Source organism: Mastigoproctus giganteus, chromosome 1 (genome assembly GCF_048544385.1).
Source record: "Mastigoproctus giganteus isolate SK-2022 chromosome 1, ASM4854438v1, whole genome shotgun sequence".
Lineage (NCBI taxonomy): Eukaryota > Metazoa > Arthropoda > Arachnida > Uropygi > Thelyphonidae > Mastigoproctus > Mastigoproctus giganteus.
Genome location: NC_143575.1, coordinates 135,214,542 through 135,242,138, shown reverse-complemented (window position 1 = coordinate 135,242,138; position 27,597 = coordinate 135,214,542). Strand labels below are relative to the sequence as shown.

Below are 27,597 nucleotides of genomic sequence, written 5' to 3'. Positions count from 1 at the left end.
CTCAACCGTACACAGTTTTCTGCCCTCAAGGCATTGAAACAGGATTCGTCCATCGTCATTCTACCGGCAGACAAAGGCCGCCGTACGGTTGTAATGGATCACACTGATTACATGGCGAAAGCGCTACTACTTTTACGAGATACCACCGTATACAAACCCCTGACCATCAACCCCAACAGAGTTTTAGAACGATGGGAATCAGAGGTGAATATCCTCATCAACAGTTGGCTGAAACAAGGGAAGATCACACAGTCAACCCGTAATCACCTCCGTGCCTCCGGATGTCAGATCCCACGGTTTTACGGCCTACCGAAAGTGCACAAAGAAGACACACCACTGAGACCAATTGTATCCTGCTGTGGATCACCGACTTACGAGCTGTCTAAATTTGTCTCGAGACTTCTTTCTCCTCTAGTTGGCAAGACCACCCACACCGTCTCCAACAGTGTTGAATTCATAAAGAGGATTCGCACTGTATCCATCTCGCAGGATCAAGTTATGGCATCGTTCGACGTCATATCGCTCTTTACCTCCATCCCTGTGGAACTTGCCATTTCTTGTGCAAAACAACTCTTGGACAATGATAGAACCCTCAACGAAAGAACTGGTCTCACACCCGATGACATTTCCGCCGCCCTCAGACTGTGCTTAACAGGGGGTGCGATCATATTTAATGACTCAGTCTACCAGCAGATACATGGCACGGCCATGGGTTCCCCTGTCAGCTCGGTCACAGCAAACATCGTGATGGAGGAGTTAGAGGGACGTGCGTTTGCACACGCACCAGATCACATCGCCTTTTGGTGTCGCTATGTTGACGATGTGTTCGTGGTCATCCCTACTCAGGTCAGCGACTTCTATCATACCTCAACTCACTATCGCCCTTCATAAAATTCACGATTGAGCTGGAGTCGAACAACTCCTTACCATATTTAGACACACTTGTCCGACGTGAAGGCACATACCTGAGGACTACAGTTTATCGTAAGCCCATGTGTGCTGGCCAGTTCACCAACTTCCGGTCAGCACACGCGCGAGGCCACCTCCTCTCCACTGCCCGAACCTTGCTTACTCGCGCCTGGACACACTCCAGCTCCGCTGATGAAAGACGCAAAGAGGTCACTAGGGTCAAAGTAGACCTTACGAGGTGTGGCTACCCCATTGACGTCCTCGACAGGTGTGATCTACAGACACGTGACATCGTGACGACCAGCTACAACACCAACAGTGACGAGCCATCCACGAGGGCATTCATCCCATACTACCCCAACCTGTCACAACAGATCGGTAGAATCCTGAGAACGCACGGAATAAAGTGCATCCAACTCCCAGGCAAGAAACTGCGTTCTTTCATTTCCAACGTGAAAACACCTGTCCCCACCCTTCTGCAGAGCGGTTTGGTCTACCGCATCTCTTGCCGTGACTGCACTAGCTGCTACTTTGGAGAGACTGGACGTCGACTCGAGAAACGTCTCTCGGAGCACAAAAGAGCGATCGGTTTAGCGGATATAGAACACTCAGCTATCGCCGAACATGTCTGGACAACCCACCACGACATCGACCCACACCGCGATGTCGTGGTGGTAGACAGATCCCACCATTACCTAAAACGTACCTGGTTGGAATCGTTAAATATAAAATCTTCGGATAAATCCTTGAACAGGAACAGTGGTTGCCAAGTCAACCCGATCACAGAGTCAGTAGTTCTATCATTGGACAAGCGCTGGCCACGTCATCATGCGTCACAGCCACAGACGTCAACAAACAATTAAACCTCGCGTCTCACGCACCTGGCAGTGCACATCTTCATTCCAACTGCCATTCATGTATTTTTAATTCTGATGAAGGCTACCATATAGCCGAAAGCTCATATATTTCTTCCTTTATTTGTACGCTCTGTGTATACTGTAATAAATTCTTAATGAATCCAGAGCGCGTAGGCCTGTTTCGTTAAGCATTGGCAGATTACATGATTACATTATTGGACCTTTCTTCTTCCACAAAAACACAATTAGTGCAAACATGTTTTTAGACATTCTCATTAATTATGCTATACCCCAACTGGAACAGAGGCAGCTTACTGTTATTGTTCAGCTGGATGGAGCACCTGCTCATTGGGCTCAAGTTGTTCGGGACACTTTGGATAAGACATTTCCAGGGATGGACCGATGGGATGGGCAGGGATGGACCGATTTTGTGGCCCCCAAGGTCACCAGACATAACCCCGTTAGATTTCTTTCTTTGGGGATATGTTAAAGACTTGGTGTATGTGACAGCTGTTCCAGATATCGAAATATTACGAGAGCAGATTACACATGCATTCGAATGCATCACCCCACAGTTGTTAGTAAATGTATGGGGAGAGAGAGAGAGAGAGATTGAATATTGCCTTGATATTCTATGTGTCACAAGAGCTCATGTTGAAGTTCTTTAAAGTCATTATGTATTGATAAAAACTTTTAATATTAGTGTACAATTTGGTTAAATTTTGTTAATCTCCCAATAGTAATAAAATTTTTGTAACAAAATGTAATCAGAGTAATTATTTGTGGACACCCTGTATATTTTGCTGTCTATTAACTAAACTCACTAGTAGAATATCAGAATATGTGATCTATTTGTTTATTGAATAAATTTTTGATTTGCTTGCTCTCAACCTTAAATTTCATAAAATTATCATCTGCATTAACATTCTGCTTAATTCTTAGAATGAGTGGTGCCTCCGTAGCCAGGAGCAGCAGTGCGTAGCACACGCTTCTTGATTAGACCTGGTTTCGAACCTGTGACCACCAAATATGGAGTATGCGGAAAGGTCAGGGGATGACTACCGCATATCCCTGGAGCAATATGGCCTTAGTTGCTAATGCTCCTAAAAACCAAATAACAACAACAATATCTTAGAATGAACTGTTCCTTAATGAGTCTGTTATTTTGTTCTATGATTTTAGTTAAACTTCTCCAGTTTGATATTTTCATATCAAAAAATCTTTCAGAAAACTGATTTGTGCTGTGTTAGCAAAACAGTTTTTTTGCTGTATTAATGTCAGTTCTCTGTTTTCTCCTGGTACTATTATGTATTTATTATGTCAGCTGTAGTTTGAACCTTTATTCTTTTATGTTTGTTTGCATTTTATTGCTATTTTAGGTGCAGTTTTAAATAATCTTATGTACTTTACTTTGTAAATTCTTTTTGTTTTGATTGGTATTATGTAATGAATTTGTTCATTTTATGTCCTCACTATACCTACATTACTGATTTGTCACTGATTTACATGTATGTTTTACACCAATATACCAAATACACCAATTAACTATGTAATAAGCCAAATAAATTAGTAGAAGTAAACCCTGTATTGTGTTGATCTAAGGTATTCTTTGAGCAGTATGGGCATAGGAAATTATGCTTATTTCTGATGTTGGTATAATTGTGCTTATTTCCAAAGCTTGTGTAATTATATTTATTTCTGATCTGAATAAACATAATTTTACCAACGTAGGTTTGAGCACTTTGTTATCTTCAAATAACACAGTTTACCTATGTGCCATGCTGCTCAAAGATCATCCTAAGGAAATAATATCGTCTAAATTAATAGCCATGTTGGAAATAAACATAATTATACTAACATAGGTTTCAGTGATTTATTATCTTAAAATAAATTTGTACTCAGCCTAGAAGTTTGTATTAAGTATGAATTCAGAAACTATCTCAGATTTCTGGAATAGTATTTTTTTTTTTTTTTTGTATCAGATTATCATATGTTGATAATTTTCTAACTATTAAGAAAAAAACTAATAAAAAAAAATGAACTTGATGTCTGGCTTTATAGGAAATGTTAATAAAATAATATTTCTAGGCTTCTGTTGGATAAAAATAATTTTTTTTATCTGTTTAGAGGCCACAGAACTTGTGCTGTCATTCAGTTGTATCTTTGAGTCTCTAAAATTTTATTCTTAATAGTTTTTTTCTCTATCTTTATTACCAATATATTTATAAAATTGCTTGTTTCGAAAACTAAGAAATAAATTTTATTGTTAAGAAGGATGTTTTATGATATTATTTCATGACCCTACAGAATAAGTGTTTATTTCTGTTTCATTATACAGGTGAGGCAGGGTTTCCAGGTTTGCCTGGAACACCAGGTAGCCCAGGTGAACCAGGGCTTCCAGGACTTCCTGGTCTTAAAGGTGAACCAGGTCCCGTTGGCACACCAGGTGTGCCAGGCAGGGACGGACTCCCTGGACCAAAAGGAGATAGTGGATTACCAGGTACACCAGGTACAAAGGGCGAAAGAGGGCTTCCAGGTCTACCCAGTCCTCCAGGACCTCGGGGATTACCTGGTTCTCCAGGTAAGACATAGGATATAAACTTGGCTACTGTCTTCTTGGCTTCAGGTCTCCTCAGTTTTTCATTTATGTAAAACTGAGAGGCCAGAAAATGGGCTTTGTTTTAACACATCTTACAATAAGAAAGGTCTACAAGGTTATTAAAAAGGCTGTTTTTTTTTATTATTTTTTTAATGGCAACTTTTATTGAACTACAAAATTGCAAAACTAATTTCCATTTAATTTACAGAATAGTTTGGAGGTTTTTTCATAGTATAAATTCAGTTGAATACATGTTATATATATATATATATATATATGTGTGTGTGTGTGCAGTGGCGGATTCAGGGTAGGAGCACCGGGGCACGTGCCCCCTGGCCTTTTTCGGAGGATATTCACCAATCGTTTATATTTTCTTTAGCTACAAAAAAAATTTCTTTTTTCATTGTGACATAGGATTTTATCTATGTTTGCATAATGGCTCAGCTATTTTACTTATGTTTACTTCTAAGTAATTCAGACTTTAGCTATATGTCTGTGCCTGCTAGTCACATTATGTTTGAGTGTCATATTTGTTTTGTTCTGTGCATTATTTTGTGTCTTGTTTGTGCAAAAACAAAGCACAAAATGGTGCCCCTCCTGTCATTTTCTGGATCTGCCGCTGCATGTGTGTGTGTGTGTGTGTGTGCTTTGTCAGCCTCAATAAATTCATACAAACATTTGTAAAAAAAATGTCATACTGCCATATTAATGTTTGTAGTAACATTGTCCATGACAGTAGGTATTTCAGTTTTCAAATCCTCAACGGTTCATGGATGTTTGCTATAAATTCAACCAGTTTAAAAGATAGTCCCATAAAAAGTTATCACAGTATAGAATTTTTAGTTTGAAAACTATGTATCAATTTTGTTATGTATTTTGAATAAGGTGCCATTAACCCCTTCATGGATTATCCCGAGATATCTCGTTTTTAGTTTAAAAAGTTATTGGGAACTACATGAAATATCTCGGGATACAATAATACCTCCAAATTTAGGACTGAAATGTATTTTCTTCAATGTACAGCAATGTCAGAACAGTAGCGTGCATTCCTGTGCCACTAGTAAGCAAAATATAATTTGCCATTCTAAATGCAGAAGGCGTCTCCGTAGCCAGGTGGGCAGGAGCAGCAGCGCGTAGCACATGCTGCTTGATTAGACCGGGGTTCGAGCCCGTGACTACCAAATACGGAGGATGCGGAAAGATCAGTGAATGACCACAGCATATCCCTGGAGCAATATGGCTTTAATTGCTAATGCCCCTAAAAACCAAAACAGCAACCTAAATGCAGAATACTGAACCCACGAAAATAATTCACAAAAACAATATCGAAAGATATTTCAGCGCCCTCTTGAACTGCCACCCATAAGTGATGCTTACTCGCCTGTCCACTTGTGGTGGCCGTGTGTCAGACCGTAGTTAGTTGGCAATTACTGCTTGTTGTTCAAGGTTACTGCTTGTGTTGTTCCACTTGATTTTTTAAATTTATTTATATAATGAGTAATGAAGACTTTTTCTGTGCCTCTCTTTTAGCTCAAGCACTAATTTATTAAAATAATCTGTATAATTTGCACCTCGAGTTATCTCGTGATAACCCAAATGGGTTAATTATTCCCATGTATTTTCTACGAAAAAATTAATAAAAAACACAGAAAACTATACAATGAGTATTTGCATGATACATACTTTTAATCTGTAAAATCAAAAATGTTGATCCGTTACAGCACATTTTACAGAAAAAAATGTTCCGGGAAGGGATTAAACCTAAGCTGAAACTGAATATCTGTAATATTATTAATGAAACTGAAAAAAATGGAAAAAAAAAAATTACTAGTTCATTCTATCTTGTGGTGGTATTAAAAATTCAGTTGTAGTGTAAATAATTCTGCTGGTTTTGTTATTGATATGTAAAGATATAATTACATGTGTTCATTATATACTTTCTTTTATGACATATTGAATGATGTGTGACTGATGTTCATTAACTAGAGCGACTGCTTCTACAGGGAAGGGGTACATTTAAATAGAAAGGGTGCCCTGAACCCATGTTTAGTCTCTAGAGCTAAGTGCCAGTCAACCCTTCCCTATCTCTTCCATCATGCAGTATGATTGATGACTTTTGAGGTTATGATGAACATCGTGGCGAGATCCAATATTCCTTAAATTTCGAGGGTACAGCTCTAATATGGTGTTGGCAGGCCGGCCCTAGTTAGCACACCAGACCGAACCTATTGATAATTCTCTAGGAGGCTTCCGGATCAGCTAGTGCATAATCTTGCTACCTCTACTCCGCCAGATAGTGACTAGAGGGAGTCCGAGTAGTGCGTATGCGGGGAGCATTGTCGAGGCCACATTATGTCAAGGATCTGGGTATATTCTTACCATGTGTAGGCCATATCCAAAAATTTCATTACTTCATACAGCATGTCCCACCCACTTTTTCTTACTATTGAATACACCATGAATTGTCAAACTAATAGAACAAACTTATCTGTGAAAAGATCTAAACCTCCCAAATGCTTCCTAATTCATTTCACAAATATACGTGGTCTCAATTCCAATCTCAATGATGTCCATTTCCACTTGCAGTTTGCCAAACCCCTTGTACTATTTCTGACAGAATCTCAGTTATCGGTTGATTCATCTTCTGCTCATCTCAGATGCCCAAATTATTCACTGTATGATTCCTTTCACCTCAAAGGTGGTACTTCTGCATATGTCCATTCTGATATTCCCTGTCAGAGACTTGGCAATTTGGATTCTCCTCTCTTTGATCTTCTCTGGCTTAAAATCTCTCTACCTCATTGTGTCAAATTCATCTGTTGTCTCTACTGTTCTCCCAACTCCGCTAATCACTTGGAGTTCTTTGACTTCCTCTCTTTGCAACTTGACTTTCTTCAGTCCAACTTTCCTAACAGCGAGGTAATTTTCCTTGGTGATTTTAATGTTCACAATTCCAGCTGGCTTCCATTTTCTAGTCACACCGACCCAGCTGGTCGAGATGCTGAGGCTTTTGCAATTACTAATAAACCTTGCAGAGATTGTTCATTTACCTACAAGAATACCAGACAATCCTAATCATACAGTCAACACGCTTGATCTTTTTCTCACAAACAACCTATCTAAGTACACGGTTGAAGTGAGAGGTCCTTTAGGCACTTCAGATCACAACTTGGTGATTGTCTCTTCTCCAATGGAGCCTTTATCTCATGGCTATTCCCAACCTCGTGTTGTTTGACATTACAAAAATGCAAAATGGGATGACCTACAAGATTTCTTTTCTTCTTTTCCTTGGTAGAATTACTGTTTCAAAACTTCTGATGTCAACGTTTGCTGAGATCATGTCAGTGAAATTATTCTTGTAGGAATGGAATCCTTTATCCCACACTCCACTTTAAAATCTCGTCCTTTATCTCTTTTCCAATATTTATTGGAAAACCTTGGTTTTCCAATAAATAAGGCTGTTCAAGAGAAGAATGTTGCATATCATAATTGGCTTGTTTCTAATTCTTCAGTTCCATTTTCTGCCTACACCAAAGCTCGCAACAATTGTAAAGCAGTTATTAATCAGTCCAAACTAGAGTTTGAACAGGCTAAGAGCAGAAAACTTGCTTCTTCCCCTAATGGTAGCCGAGCATTCTGGTACCTTGCCAAAGCTATTGGCTGTCAACTTTTGCCCATCTCTGCTCCCACCTCTGTCCAAACCAGATGGTTCTGTTGTCACTTCAGCCAAGGATAAAGCTGACTTGCTAGCATCCCATTTTTCTTCCGACTCATGTATTAATCATCTTGGTAAAACTCCTCCCACCATTCCCAACATGCTCCATTCAATGCCTCCTGTGGTCTTCCATCAAAAGGATGTCGGAAGGATTTTGACGAATCTTGATGCTAAGAAAGCTCCAGGTCCCGATGGTATTTATCCACTTGTTCTCAAAACCTGTGCTCCTGAACTTACTCCTATTCTTTGCCACCTTTTTTCACTTTCTTGTTCCAAAGGTGTTTTTCCTTCTGCTTGGAAATTTGCTCATATCCAGCCAGTTCCTAAAAAGAGTGACAAATTTCTCCCATCCTATTATTGTCCCATTGCAATTACTTCTACTCTTTCTAAAGTAATGAAGAAATCAATTAACCGCCAACTTTAAACTACCTAGAAACCTTCCATCTGATCAACGATCGCCAGTATGGATTCCGTCAGTGCCGATCCACTGGTGATATTCTGGATTAAGTTACCCATTTATGGACTAATTCAATGGAAAGGTTCGGTGAAACACAAGTAGTTGCTCTTGACATCTCAAAGGCTTTCGATTGGGTTTGGCATAAAGGTCTTCTAAACAAGCTTCCATCTTATGGTTTGCCAACTGTTTTTAGTAATTGGTTATTCAGTTTTCTCTCTGATCGCTCACTGAGGGTGATGGTAGATGGCTCTCTGTCTTCTGACTTCTCCGCTAATGTCGGTGTCCCCCAAGATTCAGTTCTTTCCCCCACTCTTTTCCTCTTGTATATTAATGACCTTCTTCCATTGACTGGAAATCCTATCCATAGTTTTGCGGATGATAGCACATTGCATTCTACTTTCCATTTTGAGAAACCTTGCCCTGCTCAATCAGCTTCAACTTCTCGAAAATCTGCTACCAATTCCTTAAATGCCGATCTTTCAGGTAATTCTACAGTGGGGCAATGACAACTTAATTGATTTCAATCCTTCTAAAACTCAGTCTTATATTATATCTCGCAAAAAGGATTCTTTTGCTCCTATGCTTATCTTTAGTGACACTCCGATTACTAGGCAAAATGATATATCTCTTTTGGGGATTACCCTGACTTCTAATCTCTCTTGGCACAAGCACATTAGAAATATTGCTTCCTCTGAATCAAAAAAACTTGGTTTTCTCTTTCTCTCTTGGCATTACTTTTCTTCCAAACAGCTGCTCACTCTGTATAAATCGCAAATCTGCCCTGCCATGGAATATTGTTCCCACATTGGGGTAGTGCCCCCAAAACCTCTCTCAGGCTTCTTGATTCCATTCAGAAGAGGGAAGTTAGGTTAATTAATGATTCATCTCTAACAGAGTCTCTCCACTCGCTGTGTCATAGACGTACTGTTTCTGCTGCATGCCTTTTCTACAGATACTTCCATGGGCACTGTTCTTCTGAATTGGCTTCTATAATTCCCGCTCTCTCTTTCAAAACAGTGCGAACATGTGCCACCACCAGCCAACGTCCATTTACTGTTCAAGTTTGTTTGTTATTTAGTTTTTAGGAGCATTAGCAACTAAGGCCATATTGCTCCAGGGTTATGCAGTGGTCATTCCCTGACCTTTCCACATCCTCCGTATTTGGTGGTGACGGGCTCGAACCCCGGTCTAATCAAGGAACGTGTGCTACGCACTACTGCTCCTTCCCACCTGGCTAGGGAGATGCCAGAAGTTCAAGTCCAATGTCAACAAATGTCTTCTTTTGTCTTCTCAACCTCCAACCCAAGCATGGTACTAAGTACTATAGGTTCTAATACCTCTCGTATTTGGGGTTTACATAAAAAAAAAAAAAAAGAAAGGGTGCAAGAATATTTTCTTGATACTATCGAGGCAGTGTTAGGTGGGTCGGAAAACTACTATCTTGGGGGCTATATAGACTAAAAGATTAACAGTGGCTGCAGGTAGAGGCAAAAGTGATTCTTGCACTGCTTCTATTGAAATGTGCAGCAGCCTGGAAAGCAAGTTTTGGGAACTTCCAGAATTGCAGGGAGTCATTGTGAAACAAGTAAATACATGGGATGTGTTAGGGTAACTAACAGTAGGAAGGGGTGCATGAACACCAATGCTAGAAGTATAGGCCATGAATTGAGCACGCTGAATTCTGATGGGATTCTTCCACTTGTTCAGATTACGAACCTAAGGGGGCATAAATTGAAATTGAGGAGGGACAGATGTAGAATACATGTGCAAAAATTTGCCTTGAGGCAACAGGTGGTTAATTGTTGGAACAAACTTCCATCTGTCGTTGTGGAAATTGATAGGTTAAATAAATTTAAGGAGGAACTAAACAAATATTTAGAAGGGATTATTTTATAATTTTTTTTTTTTTTTTTTTTTTTTGGCCGATGCTGCATAAGCTCATACACTTGCTTTCTTGCATCACATGCCACTACTACTATAGTTAATAAATTTGATGAGTTTGAAGCTGGTCAACACATCACAGTCAGATAGTTTGTGAATATCAGAGACGTGGTGTCACACAGATATAAGCAGTGAGGAATTGGAATTTGGGGAGTACAATGTGTACAGAAAGGATGTACAGGACAGGAAGGGAGGTGGGGTTATGCTGTTATTTAAGAAAACATAAAATTTAAGGAAGTGCATCCAGTTGACATTGGTGGGCAATGCAAGGTTGAGTCAGTATGGTGTTGTGACCTAATGGAAAATGAGAGTAGATGTGTGTTATAGGCCTAATGAATCTGATGAGTACAATGAGCAATTGTGCAGAGAAATAGAGTGGGCCAGTAAATCAGAATGTCTTATAATGGGGGATTTTAACTTTCCAGATATTGGCTGGAATTTGTGGTCATTCGCACACTAGCAAGACTTTTGTGGATTTATTGGATGACTGTTTTCTGCGGCATTTCGAGAGGCAACCAGAGGGAGTAATACTCTTGATCTGGTTATCAGCAGTGATTGTTAATGCATTAAGAATTTGCAGATAAAGGAACCAGTGGGTGACAATGATCACAGTGTATTGATGTGGGATTTACTTAAAGATGTAACTACCATCAAGGGTAAAGAGAAGGGCTTTTGCTTTCAGAAAGGTGACTAGAGTGGTCTCAGACAGTTTTTAAATTCTATACAGTGGGATCAGCTGATGATGTTACCAATGATGAATTCTAAATGAGATGCCTTCAGGGACTTAATCTTGGAGGCTACTAGGCTTTTCATACCAATTAAGAAATATTGTTCAAGGTTTAGGCCTAATTGATGTCAGATGAATTAATGAGGCTCGTGACAAAGAAGAAAAATGCATGGGATGCATATAAGTTACAAGGCGACACAGAAGTCTTTGGCAGATATAAGCTAGTCTGTAATCAAGTCACAAAGGAGGTTAGGCAGGCGAAGGCAGATTACAAGAAATCTTTGGCAAAGGGTGCAAAGAAAATAGCAAAGAGTTTTTACTTATGTATCCTCTAGGAGGAAAGGGATGAATCAGATTGGTCTAACTGACATAAATGATGATCTATTGTTGATCATGCTCAGGTAGTTGATAAACTGAATGAGTATTTTGCATCTACATTCACACATGAGGAGTTATTCAAGGAGAGGAATGCCAGAAGCTTAATAAATTCTAACAGGGTGCTAAGCGATTTTTTAATAACTGAGAGAAAAGTAGAGGAGAAATTGTTGAAATTAAATACAGCAGGCCCCCGTTATAACGCGGTTCGCTATACGCTGATTCGCTATAACGCTGTTATTATATTATAACCCGTGTCTGACTATAACGCTGTCACAGATCACTATAACGCTCTTTTACAGATTACATTTTTGACATATTTAACGAAATCGTTTCATTTGATGGAGTCGATAGCTTGAAAATGAAGAGCAAAACAGCATTAAAACGTTTCCCACGCTCAGTGAAATTTTCTCGCAAGCTAATTTAATTTCAGTACAGTGGCTTGTTACGTAGTTCCTAGATCAACATTTTAAAAAATGACGAAGTATATTGCTTGTAATATTTGCGTTATATGCATTTATCCGAAGTCTAGTCATCACTCAGTACCGTATTAGACAACGTGCGAAACGGACAGTTTACTTGAACATTGTATCGTAATTAATGCAACCAACGCAGTTACATTTTCGAAGAATGAAAAAAGAATGAAAAATCAACAACGTCTGAGCACAGTACGAAGACTATAAATGTAAGAAAAAGACTGAATTTGAAAATTAGAAGTTTTGAAGCGAATCGATTCCGGTCAACGACAAGCGGATGTGTGCCATAATTTAGGACTTGCAACTTTAACTGTAAGAACAATTATAAAAAAATAAAGAATTAATTTTTGCAGCGGGAAAGGTAGCTGTTCCACTGCAAGCAACTAGGACTAGGCCGGCTATTTGGATTGAAATGGAAAGACTTTAATTTTATTGAAGATAATGTCCAATGCAGAATTCAGTTAAATTAAATATTAACAAAAAAAAAAAAGAGAGAGAGAGAGAGAGAGAGAGATTAGCCAATATGATGATCTGAAGAAAACTCGCCTAAAAAAAAAAAAAAAATGTGGAACCATTTAAAACTGGTAAGGGCTGGTAGAATAGATTTAGAATCCAGGGAGTGCAGATCAAGGAGCCGAAACTTTCAAAAAAGAACTTGTTAAAATTATTGAAGAGGTATATTATGTGTTATACTTCTCAACAAGTTTTTAACATAGCTGAAGCAGGACTTTTGTGGAAACGAATGCCTAAAAGAAGTTTCATATTGAAAGAAGAAAAAACATGCCAAGTTTCAAAGCGGCGAAGGATCAGTTGACGTTATTGTTGGGTGGTAACGCTGCGGGGGATTTAAAATTAATACCCCTTTTAGTTTATTTGGAAGAGGGCCAAAGTTCAACTCAAAATCCACACATTTTTCATGATTAAATTCATCCATTAAATTAAATCAATTAAATTCATGATTTTAATTGGAATTTTAAGTTTACTTTTGATACGCAAGTAGTTACCACATAATTATACGTATGTAATGCAGAATATTTTATATGTGCAAATATTTGAATATTAAATATTTTGACCGACATTTGTGCATCTTTTCATTACCGTTTATTATTGATTAGGAAATATCCTATGGCACCGACCGCAGCTCACAAATACATATGTTACCTTATGGGAAAGCGGCGCTCGCTTAGCGCGGATTCACTTTGCGCTCTGTTTTTCCGGAACGAATGATCAGCGTTAAGCGGGGGTCACCTGTATAAGGAAGGCACCTGGGGTCGATGGGAGCTATCCAGTTATATTAAAGGAGGCAGCAAAGGAAGTAAGGAAACCCTTAGCCCTAATTATGAGAACTTCCTTGGATTCAAGGGAGGTCCCCCTGACTTGGAGGTGTGCAAATGTATCTCCAATTCACAAAGGGAGTTCAAAATGTGACAGAAGTAACACTCTAGACCTGTTAGTTTATGTTCCAGGGAAATTAATGGAGTCACTGGTTAAAGAAGCATTGCAGGATCATGTTGACAAGACTGCAGTAGTAATTAAGGCACAGCATGGGTTTGTTAAAGGGAGGTGTTGTCTAACCAATTTGATCAGAAACTATGATGTAATCACAAAGGAACTGGATGCAAAATATAATTTTGATATCATATACTTGGATTTCAGTAAAGCTTTTGATATTGTTGCACATTGAAGACTGCTGTACAAATTGGACTGCTGTACAAATTGGAGCAGTGTGGCCTTAAGCGCAAGTTGCTACAATGGATAAAGTAATAGCTGAGTGGTAGATGACAGAGCAGTAATCAGTAAACACTGCTCTTCGTGGACTAATGTTATTAGTGGAGTTCCCCCAGCGTTCGGTGCTGATCCCATTGTTATTTTGCTTATTCATCAATGATATTGATGAGGGTATATCAGGCTTAATGTCCAAGTTTTCAGATGATACAAAGATTGGCAGGGTTGTTAATGACAATAAAGACAGTATGCTACTGTAACTGGATCTCGATAAGTTGGACAAATGAGCTGAGAAGTGGCAACTGAAGTTTAACATTGGCAAATTCAAAATACTGCATATGGGTAGCAGTAATACAAGAGAAATGTACCAACCGTGTTGTACTACAATTAGGAAGTGGAAAGTGAAAAATACCTGGGGGGTAATTGTGCCGTCAGATATGAAGTTTGCTGAACAGTGCAGACAGTCTGCCAGAGCAGGTCATGGAGTCTTGTCAATGATATATAGGAATTTTGTTAGCAGGAACAAGGAGGTGATTATCCCATTGTACAAGGCAGTGTTTAGGCCACACCTTGAATACTGTGTACAGGTCTGGAGACCTCATTTTAGGAGGGATGTAGAGTTGCTAGAACACCCTATCTGGGTGTTCTCACCCAGATAGACTTAAGTTCTGCAAATTGCAGTGCCTGGAGACTAGGCCCATACAAGGTGATCTGATTGCAGTGCCTGGAGACTAGGCACATACAAGGTGATCTGATTGAGGTGTATAAAGCCTTGAATTGGTTGAGCAAGCTCAGTGCTGATGTGATTTACCCTCGGGTTCTTAATCTTGCTCAGATTAAGAACCTGAGGGTGCATAGATTCAAACTGAGGAAAGACAGTTTTAGAATAGACATGCATAAATTTGCATTTAGCCAGCGGGTAGTTGATTGCTGGATCAACTAACTGTACATCCGCATATTCTATCTCTTGTTGTGGAAGTTGATAGCTGAAATAATTTTAAGCTGAGATGGACAAGCATTTGGAGTAAATAGATGAGTGAAATGGGAAATTTTTGTTTTTTGGCTGATGCCGCATAAGCTTGCTTTCTTTCATTGTATGCCTTTGCTAATGCTAATATTTCCATTCACTTTGTGTTTCTGTGTATGTCATTCTGATGTTCAAGAAGAGAACAAAAGGTCTAAGATGTGTAAAATATATATTTTGAGTGCAGAAAATTTAATAGACCTTAGTATTAGTAATGGCCATATGGTGCAAGGAAGCCTAAGGCTTATGCTTCACTAGCCAAAAAAACAAGAAAGAAAAAAAAGTAAAATAATAATAATAATTAAATTAAATATAATAAATAATAAGAGAAAAGGAAACAGATAACCTATGCATTTCCCTCCTGTGAATTCCCATAGGTAACTATCCAGCTGACCAATGAATTTGCTCAAACTGCCAGCTTCAACCACCCATGTAGGTTACTTATTCCAGTAATTTATAACTCGCTGACTAAAAGTTAGTTAACATGGTTCCTGAAAATTTTGTGTTCATTTTCAGAAGTTTATGTTATCATTGGATGATTCTTTACTGTGCTATTTCATTTATCTTATGAATTTTAAATTTTCACATGAGTTAGCATTAGAATTCTGAGGGATAAATGATCCATCTATTGAGTGAACGGTATTGTTCTCTGGTGCATTAAAAAGGATCTGTGCATAGATGTGACAATTATTTAGTTCTAAAATAAAGATATGATTAAATAAAGATCTGATTAAATAAATAAAGCATCAAATAAAGAGCTAATTAAATAAATAAATAAAGTATTAAATAAAAATCTGGTTGAAAAATATCTGAACCGCTATGATATTGTGACAATAAGTTTGCTGGCTTAATTTTCTTTGAAATAGTGTTCTTTTGAGGAATTTGAAGTACTGATGTAGAGTTGTAGAGATTATTTAACCACTCTGATTAAATAATCACATATAGGGATAACATAGTCCTGCTTAGACATAAAGGATGCAGAATTTAAATATGGGGCATACTATGTGTACAGAAAGGACAGACAGGAGAGGAGTTATGCTCTTAGTCAAGAAGCATATAAAATCTAAGGCAGTGCATCAGATTAAAGTGGTTGGATGGTGCAACATTGAGTCAGTTTGGCATGACATAAGCACTTGGAAAACAGAAATGACAGTAGGAGTATTTTATTAGCCTGTTTTAAGTATACCAAACAGCTATACAGAGAAGTAGAGTGGCCAGAAAATCAGATTGCCTTATATGGGAGATTTTAACTTTCCAAATATTGACTAAAACTTGTGGGTTGTTCACTCCTGCAGTAAGAAGACTTTTGTGGATTTATTGAATGACTTATTTCTACAATATGTTAGAGGGACAGTGAGAAGAATCAGTATTCTTGTTCTGGTTATCAGCAGTGAGGTGCACTCATTAAGAATCTACAGATAAAAAGAGCCACTAAGTGGCAGAGATCATAGTGTATTGATGTGTGATTTTCTTAACGATGTTAACTATTGTCAAGGGTAACTACCATTTGCAGTAGTTAACCATTAAATACTGTAGAGGACAAAGTGAGGAGCTTATGCTTTTATCAAGGAAACTACAGTAGTCTCAGACAGTTTTTAAAATCTATTCAGTGGAATAACTAATGATGTTATTACCAACGAATTCTAAATGGGAAGCAATCAGAGTAGTAATTGTAGAAGCTACTAGGGTTTATATACCAACTGAGATATGTTCAAGCCTTAGAGCTAAACGGATGAATATGAACCAGTGAGACTCGTGGCAGAGAAGAAATATGCATGGAATGCTTTTAAATTATCAAAAGATACAGAAACCTATCTATGCAGTGGGTATAAAATAGACTGTAAGTCATGAAAGTGGGTTAGGCGAGCTAAGGCAGATTATGAAAAGTCTCTGGCAAACAGTGCAAATAAAAGTAGCAAAAACTACTTTACTTAGGTAAACACTAGAAGGATTAATCATACTAATCATCTAGATGTGAATACAGCAGGCCCTCGTTATAATGAGGTTCGCTTTACGCTGATTCGCTATAACACTGTTCTTATATTATAACCCGTATCTTACTATAACGCTGTCACAAATCACTATAACACTCTTTTACAGATTGTATTTTTGGCATATTTAACGAAATCTTTTCATTTGATGGAGTCAATAGCTTGAAAATGAACAGCGAAACAGCATTAAAACATTTCCCACACCAACTTGAGATATTTTCCAACAATCAGTGAAATTTTCTTGCATTCTAATTTAATTGCAGCACAGTGACTTGTTACGTAGTTCCGAGATCAACATTTTAAAAAAATGATCAAGTATATTGCTTGTAATATTTGCGTTATGTGCATTTATCCGAAGTCTAGTCATCACTCAGTAGAGCGTTAGACATCGTGCGTAACGGACAGTTTACTCGAATATTGTATCACAATTAATGCAACCAACGCAGTGTTACATTTTTGAAGAGTTAATAATGGCAGCTAAGAATAAAAAAACAAGAATGTCTGGACTCAGTACGAAGACTATAAATGTAAGAAAAAGACTGAATTTGAAAATTAAATTAGACGTTTTGAAGCGAATCGATTCTGGTCAACAACAAGCGGATGTATGCCATAATTTAGGACTGGCAAGTTTAACTTTAAGAACATTTATAAAAAATGAATTAATTTTAGCAGCGGGAAAGACAACTGTTCCACTTTTCTCTAGAGACTAAACATGGGTTTCACCACTTCAAGCCTCCAATAAGCAAATTGGTGGTATTTCACCGGTTGATGAAAGTCATCTACCACCTACATTACTACTGTGGAAGAAGGGAGAATTGGGTGGAGAAAAGAGAGAGAGTGGTTAGCAACTAGGGCTAGGCCAGCTATTAGAATTGAAAAGGAGAGACTTTAACTAATTTTATTGAAGATAATATCCAATGCAGAATTCATTTAAGTTAAATATAAAAAAAAAGGAGAGAGAGATTAGCCTATATGATCTGAAGAAAACTCACCTAAAAAAAAAAAAAAAATGTGGAACCATTTAAAACTAGTAAGAGCTGCTTGAATAGATTTAAAATTCAGGGAGAAGCCACTAGTGCAGGAGCCAAAACTTTCAAAAATAACTTGCTAAAATTATTGAAGAGGGGTATTGTGTTATACTTCTCAAAAAGTTTTAAACATAGATGAAGCAGGACGTTTTTGGAAACGAAAGCCTAAAAGAAGTTCATATTGAAAGAAGAAAAAAAACATGCCAGGTTTCAACATGGCGAAGGATTGGGACTTTATTGTTGGGTGGTAACGCTGCAGGGGATTTAAAATTAAAACCCCTTTTAGTTTACCAGGAAGAGGGCCAAAATACAACCCAAAATCGACATATTTTTCATGATTAAATTCATCAATTAAATTTGTGATTTTAATTGGAATTTTAAGTTTAATTTTGATATGCAAGTAGTTACCATATAATTATATATGCATGTAATGCAGAATATTTTATATATATATAAATATTAAATATTTTGACCGACATCTGTGCATCTTTTCACTACCATTGACTATTAATTAGGAAATATCCTATGGCACCAACCACAACTCAAATACATATATTACCTTATGGGAATACAGCGCTTGCTTAGCGTGGATTCACTTAACGATCTGTTTTTCTGGAATGAATTATCAGCATTAAGTGGGGATCACCTGTAGTTTAATTATCGATGATCCTGCTCAGGTTGCTGAAAGAGTGAATAGATATTTTTTATCTACATTCACACAGGAGGGATTTTTAGGGATTTTTTTCTAGAAGTGTATAAAATTATACAGGGAGCTAAATGATTTGATAATAATTCATAGGAAAGTGGATGAGGAATCGTTGAAGCTAAACTTTAAAAAGGGCACCTGGAGGAGATGGGATCTACCTAATTAATTAAGAGAAGCAACAAAAGATGCAATCCTTTAGTAATAATCATGATAGCATCTTTAATTTCAGGGAAGGTCCATATGGAGATGTGTAAATGTATTCCAGGGAAGTACTGCATTACTTCTTTAAATGGTCTGCATTATCATCATCTAGATAGGAATGAAATCACAGCCTGGATTTCTTAAGGGACAATATTGCTTGACCAATATGATGCAGTAACATAGGAACAGGAAGAAGAAAAAAATACAATTGACATCATCTACTTAGATTTTAGAGAACCTTTTTTATACTGTTCCACATAAAAGACTGCTATACAAATTAGAGCAGTCTGGTATTATGGACAAGTTTTTTTTTTTTTTTATGAAAACCCCAAACACGAAAGGCATCAAAACCTATAGTACTCAGTACCGTGCATGGGTTGAAGGAGAAGTATGGGGGGGGGGGGATGCTGGAAACTTTTCTCTAGAGACTAAACATGGGTTTCACCACTTCAAGCCTCCAATAAGCAAATTGGTGGTATTTCACCAGTTGATGAAAGTCATCTACCACCTACATTACTACTGTGGAAGAAGGGAGGATTGGGTGGAGAAAAGAGAGAGAGTGGTTATCAATTGGCACAGCTCCTCATGGACTAATGTTATTAGTATATTTCCCCAGTGTTTAGTACTGCATGCATTGTGTTGTTTCATCAGTATTAATGATGCTGATGAAGACATTTTAGCATTAGCAGAAGCATACAATGCAAGAAAGCAAGCTTATGCAACATTAGCCAACAAAAAAAAAATAAACTCCTATTTCACTCATCTATTCACTCCAAATGCTTGTCCAGCTCAGCCTTAAATTTATTTAAGCTATCAACTTCCACAACAAAAGATGGAAGTCTGTTCCAATCAATTACCTGCTGGATAAAGGCAAATTTCCACACATCTGTTCTACAACTGTCTTTCCTCAGTTTGAATCTATGCCCCCTCCCCTCAGATTCTTAATCTGAGCAAGAGGGAGAATCCCATCAGCATTGAGCATGCTCAAACCATTCAAGGCTTTATATACCTCAATCACATCACCTTGCAGATGCCTAGTCTCCAGACACTGTAATTTGTAAAATTTAAGCCTTTCTTCATAAGAGCAACCGTTTGATCTATTCACTAATCTCATTGCCATTCTCTGTACTCATTCCAGCAGTTCTACATCCTTCTTGAAATGAGGCCTCCAGACCTGTGTACAGTAAGGTGTGGCCTGACCATTGCCTTATACAAGGGGATAATCACTTCCTTATCCCTACTATAAAATTTCCTGTATATAATTGACAAAACACCATGTGCTACTCTTGCAGACCATCTGCACAGCTCAAAAAATTTCATATCTGCCTGCACATTTACCCCCAGGTCCTTTTCATTCTCTACCACTGTCAGTGTAGTACCACATAGTTGATACGTTACTCTGGGGTTACTGCTTCCTATATGCAGTATTTTCATTTGTTAATATTAAACTTCAGTTGCCACCTCTCAACCCATCTGCTCAACTTTTCTACATCCTGTTCCAGCAGCATACTGTCATTAGTGTCATTAACAATCCTGCCAACCAACCTTTTTATCGTCTGCAAACTTGGACATTAAGACTGATATACCATCATCAATATCATTAATAAATACAGAAAACAACAATGGACCCAACACTGAATCCTGGGGGACTCCTCTAATAACATTAGTCCACGAATAGCAGTGTCAATTGATTACCACTCTCTGTCTTCTCCCAATCAACCATCACTTTATCCATAGCAGCAATTTACCTCCAATGCCACTCTGCTCTAATTTGTGCAGCAGTTTTCCATGTTATTCTTTTCATCGAGTTCCTTTGTGACCACATCATTGTATCCAATCAAATTGGTCGGACAAGACTTCCCCATAACAAACCCATGCTGTGTCCGAGCTATAACTGAAATCTTGTTTACATGATCCTGCTGTTTTTCTTTAGCCAGTGCCTCCATTAATTTCCCTGGATCAGAAGTCAAACTAACAGGTCTGTAATTATATGTGTCACCCTTTGATCTTCTTCTTAATAAATTGGGGTCAAATTTGGACATCTCCAGTCCATGGCTACCTCCCCTAAGTCCAAGGAAGCTTTAGATAACGAATTGCTTCCTTTGCTGCCTCCTTTAATATAACTGGATAGATCCCATCCACCCAGGTGCCTTTCTTGTATTTATCTTCAACAATTTCTCCTCCACTTTGCTCTCAGTTATTACAAAATCATCCAGCCCACTGCCAGAGTTTAATTCACCTCTGTGATTCCCCTCTCTGAATAACTCCTCATGTGTGAATGTAGATGCAAAATTCTCTGTTAGCTACCTGAGCAGGATCATCAACAGTTGAACCATTGATATCAAGTGGACCAATCTGATTCATCAATATCATCAATACCAATCTAGAGTTTTCATAAGTAAAGAAGTCTTTGCTGTTTTTCTTTGCATCCTTTGCCAAAGATTTCATGTAATCTGCCTTTGCTTCCCTAACCTTCTTTGTGACTTGGTTACAGACCAGCTTATATCTACCACAGGCTTCCCTGTCAACTGTTAATTTATATATATTCCATGCAGTTTTCTTCTCTGCCACATGTCTCATCTTACATCCATTTAGGCCTAAACGTTGAACAGTATTTCTTAGTTGGTTTGAAAAGCCTAGTAGATTCCAAGATTAATTCTTTGAATGATTCCCATTTTGAATTTGCTGTTGGTAACATCATCAGTTGGTCCCAATGTATAGAAATTAAATACTGTCTCAGACCACCATAGCCGTATTTACGAAAGCAAAAACCCTTCCCTTTAACCCTGATGGTACTTAACTCTTTGAGTAAATCCCACTTCAGCACACTGTGACCACTGCCACCCAGTGATTCCTTTATCTGCAGATTCTTAATGCATGTATAATCACTACTGATAATCAGATCAAAAGTGTTACCCCCTCTAGTTGAATCCTGAACATGCTGCTGTAGAAAACAATCATGCAATAAATCCACAAAAGCCTTGCTAGTGTGTGAGTGACCATCCCACAAAAATTCCAGTCAATATCTGGGAAATTAAAATCCCCCATTATAAGACACACTGATTTAGTGGCCCACTCTATACAGTTGTTTATTATATGTCCTCTGTACAGCTGTTTATTATACTCATCAGAGTAATTAGGCCTATAACACACTCCTACTCTCAATTTTGCTTTGCCACTGCTTATGTCACACCAAACTGACTCAGTACTGCACTGTCCACACATTTCGACTGGCTGTACTTACTTCGATTTTGTGTTTCTTAACTAATAGCCTAACTCCTCCCTTCCTATCCTTCTTGCACACATTGTACTCCCCAAATTCTATTTTTGCACTCCTTATATCTGTGTGACACCTCGTCTCTGATATCCCAACAATATCTGCCTTTGATGTTTTAACCAACACCTCAAATTCATCAAATTTATTTACCAAACTCCTAGCATTGGTGTATGCGCAAGTATACATGCACATGTTCCTATTCTTATCTACCCTAACACAGCTGATGTATTTACTTGTTCCGCAGTGACTCCCAGCAGTCTCTGAAATCTCCTGCACCTTGTTTTCCAGGCTGCTGCTCATTCCATTAGAAGCGGTGCAAGAATCACTTTAATCTCTGCCAGCGTCTACTGTTAATCTATTAGTTCGTGTATTCCCCCAAGCTTGCAGTTTTCCGAACCACATAACACTGCCTCGATAGCATCAGCAAATATTCTTGCACCCTTTCTATTTAAGTGTATCCAATCCCTGTAGAAGCAGTCTCTCCTGTTGACAAGCACAGACCAGGCTGAGAATAAGCATACTTCCCAAATTCCAATTCTTCACTGCTTATATCTGTGTGACACCATGTCTCTGATATCCCAAAAATATCCATGTTTGATATCTTGACCAGTGCTTGAAACTCATAAAATTTATTAACTATACTTCTAGCATTCGCATACATGCAAGTATAAATGCACCTGTTCCTACTCTTAATTACCCTAGCCCATGTATTTACTTGTTCTCTATTACTCCCAGCAGTCCTGGAAATCCAGAGCAACTTGGTTTCCAGGCAGCTGCTCTTTCAATAGAAGCAGTGCAAGAATCACTTTTACTTCTGCCTACAGCCACTGTTAATCTTTTAGTCTGTGTATCCCCCAAAGCTAGGAATTTTCCAACCCACCTAACTTTGCATATGATGGTACAAATGTGCATAGGTTGATTACTGATAATACTTGGGGTACAGCAAGAAGGTCTGGAAAAGTTAGTATTGCTATTAGTAGCAGCAGATGATACAAGAAAGCAAGCTTATAAAGTATTAGCAAAAAAAAAAAAAATCTGTTCCATATCACCTGTTCATCCTCACCAATAATTTGTCTAGTTCTTCTTTGAATTTATTCAAACTTCCCACAGCAACAGCAACATTTGGAAATTTGTTCAAACAATCGACCAACTGCTGGCTGAGGGCAAACTTCCACACATCTATCCTGCGACCCTCCTTCATTAATTTGAATTTATGCTGTCTTGTTGTCTGGGCAAAAGGAAGAATCCCATCAGTATTGAGCTTGCTCAATCCATTCAAAGCCTTAAAAGCTTCATTCAGATAACCTCACAGGTGTCATCTCCAGACAGTGTAGTTCACAGAACTAAAGTCTTTCTTGATGAGACTATCCTTTTATTCTCTTCACTAATCTGATTGCCTTACTCTGCTTGCATTCCGGCAGATTTACCTCTTTCATAAAATGAGGACTTGAGATGTGTATTCAGTACTCCAGATGCATCCTAACCATTGTCTTGTGAAATAGGAAAATCACTTCCTTATCCCTGCTAGCAAAGTTCCTGTATATCATTGACAAAACCTCATGAGCTATTGTGGCAACCTGCCTGCACTGCTCAGAGAACTTCATATCTGACAATTATCCCCAGATCGTTTTTCATTTTCCACTACCCTAATGTAGTACCCCACAGTTGGTATGTTAATTTTGGATTACTGCTACCCATATACAGCACCTTGCATTTGTCATTGTTAAATTTGAACTGCCATTTCTCACCCACCACATATGCCATATTTTTCTAGATCTTGTTGCATTAATCTCCTGTCATTAATCACCCTGCCAACTTTTGTGTCATCTGCCATCTTAGTTATTGAGCCTGATATGCCTTCATTAGTATCATTAAAATATAGTGAAAACAACAATGTGCCACACACTGAAACCTGGTAGAACCCACTAATAAAAATAATCCATGAAGAGCAGTGTTTAATAAAACCATTCTGTCTTCTACTCAACCATCCTTTTGTCCAGAGCAGTAACTTGCCCCTATGCCAACACTGCTGCAATTTGTACTTTTATTATTTTTTTTTATTTATTTATTATTTTTTTGTTTGTTGTTGGCGCATTGGTTTCTGTGGCCATAATGCACCTCCCAAAGTTTTTTGCATTTTGTACTCTGATCCAAAATCGAGGTGGGATTCGAACCCACAACCTTTGGGTTGCCAGGCAGGCACTTTACCCACCCGACTGGCCTGGTCGACTGTACTTTTATGTACACTAGTATCTAAAGCTTTTCTGAAATACAAGTAAAAATTATTTCTTACATCCAGTTCCTTTGTTACTGCATCATAGTATCTATCAGATCAGATGCAATCACCCCTTAACAAATCCATGCTGTGGCTGCAATATAATTGCATTCCTGTCTAGATTTTTTTTCCTGGAACAGAAGTTAAGCTTACAAGTCTGTAATTACTCATGTCGCCTTTTTATCCTCCCCTTTGTTATTTGGGGATACATTCGCACATCTCCAGGACATAGGACTTCCCCTGAATACACAGATGTTTTCATAATTATGGCTAATGGTTTTCTTACCTTTGTTGCCTCACTTGATATAACTCCCAACCACCCCTTTTTATTTTAAACTTCAAAATTTCCCTTCCACTTTTCTCTCAGTTATCACCAACTCATTTAGCTCCCTGTTAGAGTCCAACAAATTTCTTTCCCCCCTCCATAAAGAACTCCTCGTACATGATGAATGTAGATTCAAACTAGCTAGATCAAGTGGACAATGTGATTCAACTCCTTCCTTTATACTGTTAATATAAATAAAGAAATCTTTCCTGCTTTTCTTTACATTCTTTGTCAGAAATTTCTCGTAATCTGCCTTAACATGCATAATCTGCCTAACATGCCTCTTTGTGACTTGATTAAAGACGTATATCTACCATAAACTTCTGTATCACTTGATAATTTAAACGCATCTCATGCATTTTTCCTCCCTGCCAGAAGTCTTGTTAGTTCCTCTGACATCCATTTACATCTAAGCCTTGAATAGTAATTCTTGTTATTAAAACCTAGTAGCGTCTATGATTATTTCCCTGAATGAGTCCAATTCAGAATTTGCTGTTTGTAAAATCATTCATTGGTCCCAATGTATAGAATTTAAAAGCTGTCTGAGACCACTGTAGTCACCCTTATGAAAGCAAGAGTCCTTCCCTTGACAGTAGTTATGTATTTACGTAAATCCCACATCACTACATCATTATCACTGCCACCCAGTCAGTAGGCAGATGGGCTGAGAATTGGCTGTTGAAGTTTAACATTGACAAATGCAAGGAACTGAATAACATATCTCGGCTATAGATGCTGCAATTTGCAGCATCTCTAGCCTAGGCACCTGTGAGGTAGTTGTGTAACTATGCCAATGCGGGGCATTGTGGCCCACTGCCCTTCTACCTGAAACAGAAAAAAATTTAATTGAATAGAAATGTAAGTTTTTTAGTTACGTTTAAGATAAAATTTAATGTCTATGAACAATACTTGTTTTCACACGAAGCATGTTTATTGTTAGCTAGCTGCACAGCACAAGCAAAACTGCAGTCATTAGAGGTGAAATGGTATTAGCACAGCTGGTCATACCAGGAAAATTTTTAAGGATTTGTGACTGTGGCGCCCAAAGTCAAATAGGGGGTCATTATTATTGAGTACAGTCACTCTCCATCTTATGTGAAACAGGTTGTGTTCCGCAGAACTCTAAGTCAAATTTTATGTAAGTTGGAATTATACTAAATACTTATACACTCACAACTGTGTGAGTGCTGAATTTGATTGAAGCAAAAAAGAAATGTTAAACGAACATATAAATAGAATTATTCAATTTTTTGATTTCACGCACAGGAAAAATTACAAGTGTGCTTCGAAATGTACAATAAAAAGATTAAGACAAGTGCCAGTACAAACACCTCAGGAGTACTCGCTTCTGAATTTGATTTTCCATGCTTATTATTAATAGCTTTCTGTCTCCGACATAGCACCTGAATGCTATTTTGTGATCAGTGTTGATCCTTTAACATATTCTTTTATATGCGCACTGTCCATTCACTGTTGAAGTAGAGAGACCTAATTCCCATCAAATAGATGACAAACTTTGCCCTACTTTGTATTTCTTCATTTCTAAATCAATTTTGTTTTGTTTCCTAGCACTGCCACCACTTGCACTTTCCTTTAGTTGCTTTCACCTCCCATTGTCTTCCACGTGTTGGACTAAATTTTGCAGCTCCGGCGAATGCTAATTTTTTATTTATATTTAGCTGTTCTATTGAATTAATAGTTATATTAAATTATTTTCTATAAGTAGCTTTATAGTCCTAGTCAAGCTCCTTAGTTTATTTTGAATTTAGATAGCGATTTTGAAAGTTAATACTTAGTGTCAATAAATTTTCGCATTCGTAACATGCTGCCATTGTTATTAGCATTAGTAGAGGCATATGATGCAAGAAAGCAAGCTTATGCAGCATCAGCCAAAAAAAAAAACTGCCACTTCACCCCTCCGTTCATTCGAAATACCTGTCCAGCTGAGCCTTAAATTTATATAGGCTATCAACTTCCACAACAAGGGATGGAAGTCTGCTCCACCAACCAACTACCTGCTGGCTAAAGGCAAATTTCCTCACATCTATCCTACATCTGTCTATCATCAATTTGAATTTATGCCCTCTCAGGTGATTATTCTGAGCAAGAGGAAGAATCCCATCGGCATTGAGCATGCTCAAACCATTCAAGGCTTTATACGCCTCTATTAGATCACCTCGCTGGTGCCTAGTCTCCAGACACTGTAATTTGCAAAACTTAAGCCTTTCTTCATAAGAACAACCCTTTATTCCATTCACTAACCTTGTTGCCCTTCTCTGTACTCGTTCCAGCAGCTCTACATCCTTCTTGAAATGAGGCCTCCAGACCTGTATACAGTACTCAAGGTGCGGCCTGACCATTGCCTTATACAAGGAGATAATCACTTCCTTATCCCTACTAGAAAAATTCCTGTATATCATTGACAAGACACCATGTGCTACTCTTGCAGACCATCTGCACTGCTTAGAGAACTTCATATCTGCCTGCAAAATTACCCCCAGGTCCTTTTCATTCTCTACCACTGTCAGTGTAGTACCACAGAGTTGATACGTTGCTCTGGGGTTGCTGTTTCCCATATGTAGTACTTTACATTTGTCAATGTTAAACTTTATTTGCAACCGCTAACATATATCCCGAACTTGATAGCGTAAGGTTTAACGTAAAACTAGATTGCGAAATACGTAGCACTGTATTAGAAATCTGTTAGCTTAGATTAGTATTATCAATTAATCAATTAAAAATTTATTAATCTTAATAAATTTCATTGTTAATTAAATTGTGCTTACAGAAGCATGACCCAGACTAGAGCATCAAAGCAACGAGCAAAAAGCTGTAGTACTATGGCTCGGGGGAGAACCAAAGGTGGTGATTCTCCAACGCATCACAGTCTAAAATAAAATGTGCAAAATGTGAAATGTATGCAGACCTGTCTAGAACAGGAGGATGTCTAGAGGAGGAAGATGTGCAGACCTGATCTAGCCAAGGAGGA

At 38.1% G+C, this 27,597-nt stretch overlaps 1 protein-coding gene across 2 annotated transcripts in view; it reads left to right on the top strand.

Annotated features, from left to right (window-relative positions):
• Col4a1 (Collagen type IV alpha 1) overlaps nt 1-27,597 on the top strand; it is a 1,206,096-nt gene that overhangs the window by 1,082,010 nt on the left and 96,489 nt on the right. For both annotated transcript variants that reach the window (XM_090374514.1, XM_090374509.1), the window contains exon 34: nt 4,105-4,347. In XM_090374514.1, the coding sequence (XP_090230640.1) occupies nt 4,105-4,347 (243 nt within the window). The remainder of the gene's footprint in view (nt 1-4,104; nt 4,348-27,597) is intronic.